Source organism: Ambystoma mexicanum, chromosome 10 (assembly GCF_040938575.1).
Source record: "Ambystoma mexicanum isolate Mex_15411 chromosome 10, UKY_AmexF1_1, whole genome shotgun sequence".
NCBI lineage: Eukaryota > Metazoa > Chordata > Amphibia > Caudata > Ambystomatidae > Ambystoma > Ambystoma mexicanum.
Genome location: NC_090932.1, coordinates 1,513,297,666 through 1,513,312,401, shown reverse-complemented (window position 1 = coordinate 1,513,312,401; position 14,736 = coordinate 1,513,297,666). Strand labels below are relative to the sequence as shown.

Here is a 14,736-nt window from a genome sequence, read left to right as displayed (position 1 = left end):
TGGATGAAGTCTTGCAATGGTTAATGACTGCCAAAAGGTAACAAATAAAATAACCTGCTCTTGTTTCCCGCTAGAGCTGAATGGATAGCTCACCTCAAAGATGGGGCTAGCCTGCAGTTCACAAGGGCCGACTCAGCCTTTCATCCTTCTGAGGTCCATAAATGCAGTACCATGCAATCAGATTAACAAAAGAGCTCATCATTACTGGGCCCAGGAGTGGAAAGAATCTGGCATGAAGCGCAATATAAAAACATGACAATAATAATAGTCCTAATTTACCGTATGCAGATCCTCAATGCGAGTCTTCAGTCCTTCAAGAACCTCTTTTCGCTCCTCAGGCGAGTTAGGATAAGGGTAGATATGACAGTGGTAACTGGAGGAAAAGAATGATAATGTTTTTACAGCTTTTGGAGGACTAGCAATATCATAGAAGAAGCTTCAATGGACACATTAAGTGTCCATTTGCATATATTTTTCAAAGGGTATTTGATCTGGCACAGACCAAACTACAAAGAGCAGGAGACACTTTACAGAGAACATTTGTTAAAGCAGGAGCAGGAGCATCTTGGACGTGAGGTGCTTACCTCGGGAACAGCGAGGTGTGCCATCTAGGTGAGATGAGATTATCAAAAAATAAAACAAAGAAGGAGGTGATGGGGTGAAAATGTGTAAATGGGAGACTATAACATGGCACACTGGACAGTTAAACAGTTTAAAAACACACATTTACAATTTGAGACACACAGAGACATCATGACCTACGTGGAACCACACAAAGTATTCCTATCAACTGCTGCTGAAAGAGGACATAGTAACCCAGTCGACACGGTCAAAAGATCAGCAACTAAGCAGCTAAGTAACCAAAGATCTGTATTATCAAGGCAAAGTACAACAAATGTTTCTTCTGACAAATGACTGAGGAAAGGGCAGAACTGTCAAGTACCAGCACAACAGATGTGTAAAGCATTGGGCTACATCATTACATTGAAGAAGTACTAACGACATTGCATAAATCCACTTTTTTGGTGGATTTTATTTGATAATTTTCGCTGCTCCTCATTGTAGCTACTAACTCAAAAAGCACCACACAGTCCTTAAAACCACATCACGTTGTCCATGTCCTTTTGCATGTTAAGGGTGCACCTTGGAGCCCAAAAACTCTGAATAACAAGACAACTCCAACTATTCTAACACATGAGAATCTTTATCAAATTAGTACAGTGTAGGTTTAATTGTACAATTTCAATCCTTTAGGATAATGTTATGTTATGTTATTTGGCATTTATATAGTGCTCTATATATCATTGTTATGACCTCAAAGCGCTAGTAGGTTGAACGCCCTTGGGGACCGTAGTCCAGGTCAGTAGAGAGAGGAAGGTCTAGTAGGGAGCATGTCATTAGGCGTATTCAGTGGTGACATTGCGTGGAATCACATTGAGTAATAAGTCATTGGATGCTAGGTTAGTCGCTACAGAATGATCGTGGTTGGCATTATGGAAAGAGCCACGTCTTTAGAGCTTTGCGGAATGTCATATAATCATGGGTGTGTCAAATATGAGGGGGAAGTGAGTTCCATAGAGTAGGAGCCATGGTCGAGAAGGTGGACCCTCCAATCCTGACAGAGTTAGTAGCTGGAATTACTAGAAGGAGGGCAATGCTTGATTTTAGGGTGCGAGATGGGAGGTATGGTTTTAACTTCTGTTGTAGGTATAACGGGGCGGACTTGTGCACAGCTCGGTGAGTGATGCATAGTGTCTTGAAAGTAGTCCTTCGTCCGACCGGGAGCCAGTGGAGGGTTCGGAGAGCTGGTGAGATGTGGTCTCTAGGACCTAGGGCAAGGAGCAGTTTTGCGGCCGCGTTTTGGGCTCTTTGGAGTTTGTATGCCGGGGCTCCTAGGCATAGGGAGTTGGCATAGTCCAGTCTCGACATCACAATGGCCATAACTGCAGCAAGTCTGTTTGGGAAGGAGAGGGGAAAATGCGTTTGAGAAGTTTGCGGTGGTTGGTAGTGACAGCATTTAGACATGTTGATCTGACGGCAGAGGGTTAGGCCTAAGTCCATAGTGCAGCCTAGGTTTTTTTACTGTGTTGGAGGGGGGGATAGAGGAGCCGAGGGACGGGGGCCATGGAAGCGGATGAGGTAGAAGGGCAGTATTGCCGCACACCATGATTCCGGGTTTAAGAGGTGGGGGTTGGTGCCTGAATTGGGGATTCTTAGGATGATTTGGGTATTGTCAGCATTGTTGTAGCATGAGATGTTGTGCATGCGGATGATTCCAGGAAGGGTGGTCATATAGAGGTTGAACAGGAGAGCAGATAGGCATGCGCCTTGCGGTACTCCAGTGTTCACGGAGCGGGCAACTGAGACAAAAGGGAAGAGGAGGGTTATTTGTTTCCTGTTGCTGAGTAAGGAGGCGATCCACTTGGGAGCAGTGCCACGGATTCCAAGCGAGTGGAGGTGGTCAAGGAGGATTGAGTGGTTAACTGTGTCAAAGGCTGCAGAGAGATCGAGGAGAATTAATGCAGCGCATCCTTCTGAGTCTGCAGTGACCTTAAGATTATCCCAGATCGAGGTCAGAGTGGTTTCAGTTCCATGTCGTGGCCTGATTGAGCGTGGTCGAGCAGGCCGTTGGATTCTACAAAGGCGTTAATCTGGGAGTATGCTGTTCGGTCGATGAGTTTTGCAAGGAATCTGGTGCTGGAGATAGGTATGTAGCTTTTGGGGTTGAGGGATGTCTTTTTAAGAAGAGGCTTAATATGCGCTATTTTGAAGGCATTGGGGAAAATGCCAGAGGTGAGGGAGTCATTTAGTATGGCTCTTGCATGTTCTCCTGCGCAGGTAGACGAGAATATTTCTTTTAGGACAGAAGCGGGGCAGGGGTCGAGGGGCGCTCTGGACGGTTTGCTGGCACAGAAGGTCAAGGAACTCTTCTCTGGAGATGGGTTTAAAGGAGTCATTGGTAGGCAAGTTGGGTTTCGGGGCAAGTGGTTGAGGTGGGGATTACGTGGTGGGAGGGTGGAGAGGGAGGACAGTTTGGTGTTAAGGGTAGTCGTTCTGTCAAGAGCGGTAGGGTAGAAGTGTAGGGAGAGGGAATCGCAGAGTGTTTGAGATGGGGTGGATTGGGTAGAGGTGCAAGTGAGTTTGACGAATTCTGATATGAACCTGTGGAGTTCTTTGCTGCGGTTGCCACACTTCAGAATTCGTTTAATGTAATAGGCTTTTTTGGCCTTTCGGATTTCGGCTTTGTAGTTACGGTGGTGCAAGGCGTCCATGGATCTGCTCAGATCGGTTTTAGATGCTTGCCATTTGCATTGCAGAGAGTGATTCTTTTTTTGTTGTTTTTTTCGTTTCAAAATTTAAACCTTTACAAAATGAATTTGAATTATACAAATCTTCCATAACAATTCAATTAAAATCTTCTCGAAGTTAAAAATAGAATTTTTTTTATTTTTTTATTTTTTTAAAACAAACCACATTTAAAATTCGGACAAATTATACACAAATATTACAGATACTAAAAGGCATCAATTCATTCAACTACTATTAAGTATGTACCCCTTAATTATAGTAGTAATAATTCGTCATCGATCTTCTTTATGAATGCATAACATAACAAATGCAACAAGTACAATGATTAGTGCTTTCCCTTGCCACAGCATCATTCGATTGCACAAGATCTCCATACAGTCTACATAATTAATATTAACAAATCGCATCAACAAAGTGGTTCTAGCATTTTTAAAATACGGACACTCCAATATCAGATGTTTCAAAAGTCTCTTCAGGTTCAATAAAATTGGGAAATTGACAATTCATCCTCTTGTTGGAGTCTCTTGAATGACCCCAATGCTTGGTTCTTTCTAGTATATGTAACTGATTCAATTTGCAAGGAAAGATTGATAGATATAAGCAACATCCTTCCCTTTTACGTGCATACTTCGCATATTCCTTGTATTCCTTAAACATTGCTAATTCTTCAATGGTCACTGACCAATCATGTTCAAAAAGCTTTTGTTTGATATAACAAGGTCGCATGTATAGATCAGTTTGACCAACACCCAATTCCTCCAGAATTGCTTTCATCCTTGAGCCATATGCCATTAGCGAACTAGAGCTACAACCTTTAATCATATAATTCAAGTCCTGGCAAAGTGAATTAATTGGTGTATTCATAATCTTACTATAGTTTGCAAGAGCTCTCCAGTCCCATCTACATGCAAGAGATATCAATCCTAACTCGTGAATGATAATACAGTTGGGAATGGATGCTGACAATTGAATGGCTGGTTTTAGCAATTTACCCTGTAAGGAATTAAGTTGACGTTTCACATCGTGTAAACAGAAATCCAAAGAGAACAATAGCACAGGTTCCACCTTCAGAGTAAAAAAATCCAATAGCGGGATCAGAGAAAATTTGCAATACTTTACAAATATGACTTTCATCTGACACAAAAGCTGTCTTGCCTTAGAGTGTAAATACTCTATTCAATCTTTCATTCTTCAGGAATTTCTCAACCGATAACCCAGGTAAGTAAATTACTCAGGATGATTAATCACTTTTCCGTCTAAATTCCATACACATTTTTTCAGTTATTTACCTGCGTTAAATAGCATGATGTTCGTTTTAGGTTTCAAATTATGTTGGAATACATATTCAGAAAACATTTGCAATTTTCTCTGTAAACATGCTGGAGTCCAGTCAAATAAAACTATCATCTGCAACCGCTATCCAATTCAATCTTAGGGAACATAGACGTGCAGGGAATATATCATTGGTATTCCAAATCTCATCTAAGTCACTAAGATATAAATTAAACAGCTTAGTTACATCCTTGTTTTAATCCTAAGTATGATCTGACCGATTCAGTCAGTGCACCCTCCTTTGTCATTCTAATCCTATACAATGTATTCTGATGGAATTTGGCAATCCAATTAATTAAGTAGACTGGAATACCAAGTTTATACATCTGACCATAGCAGATCACTTACCACTGTATCAAAAGCGGTGGTCATATCAATAGATGCTATGTATAAAGGACTAAGCTCTTTTGATTTGGTCCTTGCTAATAAATGGGCCATGACTGTTGCATTCAGGGTTGTTGTCATGGCCACAGGCCCCAGAACACAAAAAACACACAATCTAGTGATGGGGCAATGGCCCTGGCTGGACTCAGTCCTGAATCCAGGCTCATATAGAGATGTGAGCAGGAACACGTTATTTCAGTGCAGGAGTGCTTTTACTTTACAAGAACTTTCCAGGAGCTGAAAGCCTTTATTCCAGAGAACATCCTCATGTGCTGACTCATCTGGTGTGGCAGGCAGGCTGAACCTGGAAGGCGTGGCTTCAGAAGCTCAGCTATATATGCTGCTCCATCCTTAAGGCCAGTGCTTTGCGTTACTGTGCACTTGCGCACAACGGGATGCTCACTGCCGCTTGGACCAGTTCACTTAGCTTTGAAACCAGGCGTTTTCCTGCATACTCACCTCCAGGAAACCGGTGCTTCATCTGCAGACTCATCTCCTGACACCCAGTGATCTTGATCCCGACGCCGCAGCACCGCACTCTGCATCCACGAACTCTGACCCTGTGAAGAAGAAGACAGACAAGGTTAGAACATCCGTCTAGCAATACAAGACAACAAACTTTACTATACAACAAAAACAGACGAGGAAAGACAAAGGCAAACAGGAACACTTACCTGAAGTATAGTGGCTTAGTTGCAGCAGGACTAGACTACCACGTGCAATGGACCAGTGAAGGAACTCGGTCCAGATCATACAAGCGCCCCTGCCAGAAGCAGCAGGACAGAGTGCTCGCCAAAACTAATCAACAGGTGAGCTTTCCAGGGACAGCGCATCCCACGGGTACCACGTTTGGGAGAAGGAATCTGAAAGGGGACCAGGCGCATAAGGAACAAGTTACTTACCTGTAACTGTTGTTCTCCAGCATGGGTCTGGCATGGATTCGCATGCTCATGAATATTCCCAGTCGTCAGGCTGGGAATCTTCGGTAAAGAAAAAATCAGTATCAGTTTCGTTTCTGATCTGTCTTTCTTAGTAGTAACTAATCATTGATCTCTGGGTCATACTGCTCCCAGCCAATGACTGCCCTCTCCATAAGCCCCGCCTCTGGCAGCCATCCTCAGATTTGGTAGCACGTAAAGTGGCAGTATGACCCAGTGAAGAGCCGCAGAGGGGTAGGCGGGAGCGTTCGCATGTGAATCTATGCCAGACCCATGCTGCAGAACAACAGTTACAGGTAAGTAACTTGTTCCTTCTCCAGCATGGGGTCTGGCATGGATTCACATGCTCATGAATAAAAGAATACATAGCAGTACACACATGCACAACCACGGGAGGTGGCAACAGGCTCAACATTAAGCAATACAACAACTCAACATTAAGCATCTCTTACCTCCTCACCAGGCTCACCTTAAGCGAACAGGTTGCGCAGCACTGCTTGGCCGACCCTGGACTCCTCCCTGGAGTCCCGATCGACACAGTAGAATCTTGTTAAGGTGTGCGTCGACCTCCACGTAGCAACCCTGCAGATGTCCAGCAGAGGCACACCAGACAGGAACGCCGTGGTAGCAGCGATCGCTCTGGTCGAATGGGCTCTCGGACGGCCGGGTAGAGGTCGGTTTGCCAACCGGTGACAGTGCATGATGCAGCCGGAGAGCCATCTGGAAATGGAAGTCTTCGAGAGAGCCTTCCCTTGATTCACAGTCCCAAAGTTCACAAACAGCTGTGACGTCTTCTGAAAACTCTTTGTGCGGTCCACGTAGAACTTCAGCGCTCCAGCTACATCCAGTGAGTGCAAAGTCCTCTCGGCCGGCGTCGAAGGCGATGGGAAGAAAACTGGTAACACCAAGGGCTCGTTGAGGTGGAAGTCCGACGGCACCTTGGGCATGAAGGAGGTGTGCGTCCTCAGCACCACCCTCGTGTCGTGAAAAGTCAAGTATGGAGGCTTGTAAGATAGGGCCTGGATCTCTCCCACTCGTCGTGCGGAGGTGATGGCCACGAGGAACGCTGTCTTCCACGACAGGAACTTCAAAGGCGCCGAATGCATAGGCTCGAATGGGGCCCCCCATGAGCCTGGTCAGCACCACATTAAGCTCCCATGCCAGGGCTCGAGCCTTCACCGGCGGGAACGATCGGAACAGTCCCTTCATAAATTCCTTCACCAGGCGATGAGACCACAAGGACGCCCGTCTTGTAGTCCTGGTATATCGGGAGATGGCAGCCAGATGTATTTTGATGGAGGCGTGAGCCAGTCCAGCTTTGGCCAGCGACAGTAGGTACGGCAGTACTTGAGGGGCCGTAATCCGCAGAGGGTTAAACTTCTGTGCACGGCACCAGACAGAGAACCTCTTCCACTTATGTCCGTAGCACTTGAGAGTTGAGGACGCCCTGGCTTTTGCAAGAACCTCTCTGCAGTCAGCCGGGATATCGTACCCTCCAAACTCTAGTGCTGCAGGAGCCAGGCCTGCAAGTTCAGCGACTCCAGGTCGTGATGAAGAATGGCGCCTCCTTCTCTGGAGAGAAGATCCGCGTCCGCCAGCAGCTTGACTGGTGGGGACGTTGACAAGTCCAGAAGGTCCGGGAACCAGATCTGCCTCGGCAACGCCGGTGCAACGAGGATCATTCTGCACCTGGACTTCTTGAGCTGGTTGATGAGACGGAGCAGCAACGGCAACGGAGGGAACGCGTATAGAAACAGGCCGTCCCAAGGGAACAAGAAAGCATCGCCCATGCTCCTCTGCTGCGGGAACCTGCTGGTGAACCTCTAGCACTTGGAGTTCGTCGCCGTCGCGAAAAGGTCGATCCGGGGTTTGCCCCATCGTCGAAAGAGCCGATCCACCTGGTCCTGACGTAGTTCCCACTCGTGGCACGAGCGCAGCTCCCTGCTGAGTGAGTCAGCGATGGTGTTTTTTATTCCTGCCAAGTGGAAGGGAACCAGAAACATCCCCTGGGCGACGGCCCAGTGCCACAGATCCTGGGCCTCCTTGGATAGGGCTGGGGATCTGGTGCCTCCCTGCTTCCGGATGTAGAACATCGTGGTGGTGTTGTCAGTGAAGATCCTCACCACTTTGTCCTTGAGGGATGGAACGACTTGAGTGCCCAGAACACTGCTCGAAGCTCCAGAATGTTGATGTGGAGACACCTCTCATCTTGGAGCCAAAGGCCTCTTGCGTGGAGATCTCCGGTGTGGGCCCCCGAACCCTCCAGGGAGGCTTCCGTCGTCACAGTCTCCTGAAACGCCGGGGTATGAAAGTCTGTGCCTGCCGTCAGATGCGCACGGGTACCCCACCATATTATCGCCGACGGAACTCCTCGTCGAGAGGGATCCTGTCTTTGAAGCAGCCCGTCGCCTGAAACCAGCGGGCGTCGAGCAACTCCTGTAGCGGACGCATCTGAAGTTTGCAAAGGGGTACAAGGTAGATGCATGAGGACATCATCTCGAGGAGGGACTTGATGGACCTGACCCTGGCCACGTCCGTGGCTAGCAGGCGTTGCATCTTCCCCAAGATGGCCTTCGTCCTCTCCTCTGACGGGGAGGCCAATTGCCCCACTGTATCGAGCTTCGCTCTCAGAAACAGTGCTACTTGTGACAGAACCAGATGGGATTTGGGGTAGTTAATGACGAATCCCAGTTCCGTGAGCAGCCGGACGGTCCTCGCTGTGTGTTCGACGGCGAGTTCTCTTGTCCTTGCACGGATTAGCCAGTCGTCCAGGTAGGGGTAGACGTGGATCCCCTGCAGGCGCAGCCGCGCCGCCACTGGTGCCAGGTACTTGGTGAATACCCTGGGTGCCGACTTTAATCCGAACGGCAAGGCTCTGAATTGGTAGTGGCGTCCCTGAACCACGAACCTGAGAAACTTCCTGTGTCCTTTTAAAATGGGGGTGTGGAAGTTAGCATCCTCCAGGTCCAACGACGGTAGGAAGTCGCCCTCCTCCAGCTGACCCAGCACATGCTGGAGGGTGACCATCCTGAATTTCTGTGCCTTGATGTACTTGTTTAACCGACGCAGGTCCAGGATGGGCCGCCAACCGCCCGTCTTCTTTTTGGCGAGGAAGTACCTTGAGTACACTCCGGAGCCCCGGAGCCTCCTGGGGACGAGCTCGATGGCACCTTTCTTGAGCATCGCCCTTACCTCCAACAGCAGTTGAGGGACGTGATTCTCCTTCCTGGCCACGGGAGGAATGCGAGGACACTTCTTTTGGAATTCCAGCGAGTGCCCGTTGGCCAGGGTGTCCAGCACTCAACGGTCAGTGGAGATGAACTCCCACACGCTGACGAACTTCGTCAGCCGGCCTCCCACTGGGGTGCTTCAGTGGGGGCCCGACGCTACGGCCGGTTCAGTCCTGCTTGGAGGAGGCCTTGCCGCCTTGGCCTCCTTGACAACGGCGGGATCCTCCTTGCTTGCTGCAACCTCTGTAGGCCTCCTGGGACGAGGAGCGGGCCGCCTGGGAGTATGTAGAAGAGCCACCGCTGGATCCCTTGGAGGCACCCTGTCTGCCTCCGGAGCTCCAAAAGGGCGGTCGTTGTTGAAGTACCCCTAGGGCCCGGGCCGTCTCCAAGTCGGTCTTGATGGCCTGGAGCGACTCATCCACCGTCTTCACAAAAAGGTTGCTGCCGTCGAACGGCATATCCAACACTTTGGTCTGAACGTCCTGGCGGAAGTCAGTCGCCTTGAGCCACCCTCGTCGTCGTAGGCAAACCCCGTTGCCCATCTGGTGAAATCCGATATCGGCAATGTCCATTGCCACCGTTATGGCATGATCCGACGCCACCTCGCCTTCCTGAAGAATCTGTAGGGCCACTGCTCTCTTGTCGTCCGGCAGGAAGTCCAGCAGGGGAGCTAACTTGAACCAAAGCTCCCTGTCATAACGGGCCACGATCGCTAAGGCATTAGCCGCCTTAATCATCGTTGCCGCCGATGAAATGACCCGTCATCCCATGGAGTCCAACTTCTTGCCCTCACTGTCCGGCGGGGAAGTGGAAGTTGATGCTGCCGCACCCGCTGCCTTCTTCTTGGCTGCTGCCGCGACAACCAAGTCTGGCGTAGGCTGGGCCCTGAGGCACAAGTGGGCGGCGTCGGGGACCCGGTACTACTTCTCCTACCTGTCCCTCTTGGCGGGCGTCGTAGAAGTGTTCTTGAGGACAGCCAGCCCTTCGTCCCAGATGTGGTCGAGCAACGGCACTGCCAGGACCGTCTTTCTCTTTGCCTCCCGTCGTTGATAAAGAAAGCCTTCCTTCTTCTGTTCCTTCGGGCAGAGTTGGAAGAGCTGGGACGCCCTGGCTAGCATGGTGTGAAAGGAGCCAATTTCATCGGGCGGTGAGGCCCGAGGGGGAGGCGATGAAGGAATGTCCGTCGTATCATCGCCACCGTCCCCGTATTCGTCGCCGTATCAACCGAGGGTCAGGCGAGGGGGATGAGGGGTCCACAGGCCTTGTGGGCACGACGGGCGGAGCAGGATGGACTCTCCTCCGCTTGTTCGGGGGGCTTCCCGACGGTCTTGGCACAGGATCCTCCGTCGGGGTCTGTGGTAACCTCGTCCTTATCTCAGTACATAAGGATTGGATTGCCAACAATATGGCCGCTGAGCTATCCTGAGGCTCTGGCAATGGCTGCGACGGGAGGGACGGTTGCTCCACCGGGCCTTCGTCGTCTTCATCCTCGCTATCTTCGATCTCCTCAGCAGGATCCTTTCCCTGGGATCGAACTTTCTCGAACCTCTCGTTGAGGCCCTTTATGGTTTCCACCAGATCCTCCTCAGAGGCTGATTCTGAGTCTGTAATGGCCACCACCCCCCCTCTTTTTCCGCCGGGGTCTTCACGGGGGTCTTAACGATGGGCTGGAAAGAGGATTCCCTCCGCAGTGGCAGGGATACTCTGGGCCCAGAGGCCGTCTCCACTGGCGTAGTCTCAGCCGGCTTCGCCAGGACCGCAGCGACCACTTCGATATAGGCCTTTGCCGGCTGGATCAAAGCCCTCACCACCTTAGGTGCGTCCTGGGCCTTTGCCTTGGTGGGAGGGTCAGCGCCTCGCTCCCCCTTGGGTCCCTTCGAGATCGACCGGTGCGCCCCAGCAGCTTACCCGGGTTCTCGGACTTCCTCTTCCCCGAAACTGAGCGCTGGCTCGTGGTTGAACGTGTCGGGGAAGTCACCCCCTGCCTGGCAGCCGAAGAGCCCGTGGTTCGGTGCTCCCGGTGGCCGCGGACTCGCGGTGCTTGGCCTTCTGTTGGGCCCCCGTCGCCGGGGCGCCCTCACAGGACTAAGAAGCCCGCTCAGACTTTTTCTTCGCCTTCTCACCTGCTGTGCCCTTCTCCAGCCAGGCGGCGAGGCGGGAACGACGATCTTGCTTGGTCCGTTTCAAAAGGTTCTTGCAGAACGCACAGTCCTTCTCCACGTGCCTCTTGTCCTCATGAAGGCAGTAGAGACATCGCGAATGCTCGTCCTCCTTGAAAACATTTTGTAATCCGCATCCAGGGCAGCACCTGAACAGCTTGGATCCGGGCGTCGAGCTTCCCTTGTCCTGGGCCATGTCCGTTGAGGTAGGCCGCAGATCTTCCGGAATCCTCCAAGAAGCGTAAACTCGATGAAAACTTCACCCTTGAGGGGCGTAGAAGAATTCCGAAATGGGTCCCCGTTATCGGAGGTAGAAACGGTGGAGCTTGAGGCTCGATTAAACCAATAAAATGAAAAAATCTCCTGAAAAAGCACGAAAACGCAGCAAAAACTCGAGAGCTAAACACGAGGACTCCCAACACTTGAGCGTGCGGTAAAAATTTGAGGATGGCTGCCAGAGGCAGGGCTTAGGGAGAGGGCAGTCATTGGCTGGGGGCAGTATGACCCAGAGATCAGTGATTGGTTACTACTAAGAAAGACAGATCAGAAACGAAACTGATACTGATTTTTTCTTTACCGAGGATTCCCAGCCTGACGACAGGGAATATTCATGAACATGTGAATCCATGCCAGACCCCATGCTGGAGAAGCTGGCATACTCACGCCCCCTATTCTCCACACAGGAGCAGTCACTAGCAGCATAACCTATTACCACCAGTCACCACATAAGCACAGAGGGTGAAGTCAGACCTGAGCGACCTCATCCCCGGGAGGGCTGCAACCATGCCCCAACGCCTCCACAGAGACCAGGTGAGGGGAACAGTTGTACTCATGTCTTTTCTAAAGCCAATTTGACATTTGGAATATACCTTATGAGTTACCAACTGCTTGTCCAAGTCAACAAGAATAAGAATAGAGATGATTTTGGCTGCAATATCGGTCAACGAAATTGGCCTATAATTCTCTAGACTTAGCCAGTTGTAACGTTCACCTGACTCCCACGGAGGCGCTGGTCTGGTTCGCGCTGCTGTGACCTCTTCTAAGGTGATGCGCAGGGTTCGGAAGACGGACTGGACCGGGCCCCCAAATCTGGCTTGTCTGGCTCGCAGAAGTATCCTTCTGTAGGCGAAAATAAGGGATTAACTGTCTGCGGGGCAATGCAATCAGCCTCCCACTTTCCCCTCTCACCCTCCTCGAAACCCTTCTGTGATTCCTCATAGCGTCTCACCTTAGGGTCTGGGAGGACAAGCTCTCCATCCTGCTTCTGATGCAGGGGCGCGTTGGTATCCAGTTACTTCACTGGATTTTCGGATTGGTGAGAACCAAACTTGTTTGGCTTCCAGGTAAGTTTTTTTGATAAGAGGCTCCCCTTGTGTCCATGCATTAATGTACTAATGCTAGTGTCTTTTTCCCCATAGGGGCCGGGGTACGGAATGCCGGGGAACAGGCACCGACCCGAGATGAGGTGAAATCCTTGTAGAAATCAGGTAAGTCTTTAATGAGCGTTTTTTTGGTAATGTCTTTTCATTCGCTCATTAACGCTGATGTCTCTTTTTCCCCTTAGAGGCCGGGGTCCGGAAATGCCAGGATGCGGCGCGGACCCGAAATGAAGAGGGAATGAATCAACAGGTAAGTCTTAACATGGAGATTTAGCTTTCCTTATTCCCTTCTCTCTCTCACCTTTTGTTCTGGTCTTTTTCTCCCTAGGCGCTGGGGCGTGACTGCGAATCCGGATGATCGCTGCTGAACATGGAGGCACCCAGTAAAGGTGAGTGGAATGCGGCGCTGCAGCGATCGACGCGATGAGCTTTTAAATAAAAGTCTTCCTTTTCAGGATTGTCGGCGAGATGTCTCCGGATTTAGCAGGTAAGGACTTTTCCTTCTTCTGTTCTCTTCTTCTCTTCCTTTGCAGGTGATCCAGGATGCTGGCAGGCGTGGCAAAAGTCAGGATGCAGGAGCAGACACGGTGAGCGTCCAGCTGCTAGATGCAGAACAACGGGAAGCACGTGTGGCTGTTCGGGTGGGGTTTAAATAGCCTTGGAAGAAGATCCAGGTATGTATCCTTCCTCCAATCAGGTATGTATCCTTCCCCGACCACGCCCGGATGGTAAATTAGTCCCACAGGTAAAGTAGTTCCTTTCAGGCCTCAAGGAGGCCGGGATCCTGCATCATGGTCTGAATCAGGTAAGTGCACCCAAGCACATCCATAATGAGCCTGGCGCCTATGGCGCCAGGACTGATGTCTTTTATGAGCCATAGGCGCCAGGACACTGTCCAAAGGGTCCCTATATGGGGTTGCTGGGTCCTTCCTTGGGGACTGGATGTCCGCTTTCGGGGACGCAGGGCTTGAACCGGCTCCCCGGGAGCGGGCATCATGACACCAGTCTCCTTTTTTTGAAAATGGGAATAAGTATAGCAGTTACCCATGATTCTGGAAGGAACACTCAGCTCAAAGTCTTGTCAAATTTTATTTTTAAAATCCTAGCCCAAAATGTCCAATCTGCCTTGTATACACACGATGGAATGTTGTCAGGACCGGCAGCTCTTGAATTGGATCATTTCTTAATGCCCCATTCAATATCAGCAGTCGACCACTTAAGCATTGATGTTGTTATTTTATCTGGTATGACATAGGAATTATAAGCAAAACATGAAGGTAATTTATACTTAGAGCCAAAAAAAGCCCTCTATGTATCCGCTCAGATTGATTTTGTTTTTTGCCGTTCCTCAGGTGGGACGTAAACCATTTAGGGGATGGTCCATTGTGTGAGGAAGCGGGGAGGGAGGGTGTGAGGGGAGTTAGCGAGTTATTGAGCCAATAGTTGATGGTTAAGGTTTTGTCTGGGGGGGATGGGTGGTGTTGTATGTGAACTAAGAAGTAGGGCTTCTGCAAGGTCAGGAAGGATCTTCACTTTGTTCCAGCATTTGAGGCCGGGGCGCAGTAGGAGGAGGGGAAGAGGTGTGGATAGAGAAGGGGATGACATAGTGATCGGTCCAGATGAGTGGTTTGGGGGGGGATACATAAACCAGGTCATGCAAGCTGAAAATTGAATCGAGGGTGTGCCCCCCTTGAGTGGGTTGGGCCAGTCGTATGATGGGAGAGGTTGAGCACATCAAGACTGTCAACTAGCGGAAGGGTCATGGGGTTGTTGGGGATATCGAACCAGATATTGAAGTCTCCAAGGAGTGTGAGAGATGGGTGATTTACTTGAACGGTAGCTACAGAATCAGAGGTTGTTGGCAAAATGTCTGTCGTAACCAGGGGGTCTGAAGATGAGTAGGAAGCTGTGGGAGAAAGTCAGTGGTAGCGAGAGTTTAACTAGAACAGACTCACAAGAGGAAATGCATGTCTGAGATTCGACGAGGGAGACGGAGAAATGAGAA

At 49.9% G+C, this 14,736-nt stretch overlaps 1 protein-coding gene across 1 annotated transcript in view; it reads right to left on the bottom strand.

Moving 5' to 3' along the window:
- The window catches only part of ATP6V0A2 (ATPase H+ transporting V0 subunit a2), a 721,136-nt gene that overhangs the window by 402,306 nt on the left and 304,094 nt on the right, over positions 1–14,736 (bottom strand). Inside the window, exon 8 of the mRNA XM_069619692.1 lies at positions 280–373. Coding sequence (XP_069475793.1) covers positions 280–373 — 94 coding nt within the window. The remainder of the gene's footprint in view (positions 1–279; positions 374–14,736) is intronic.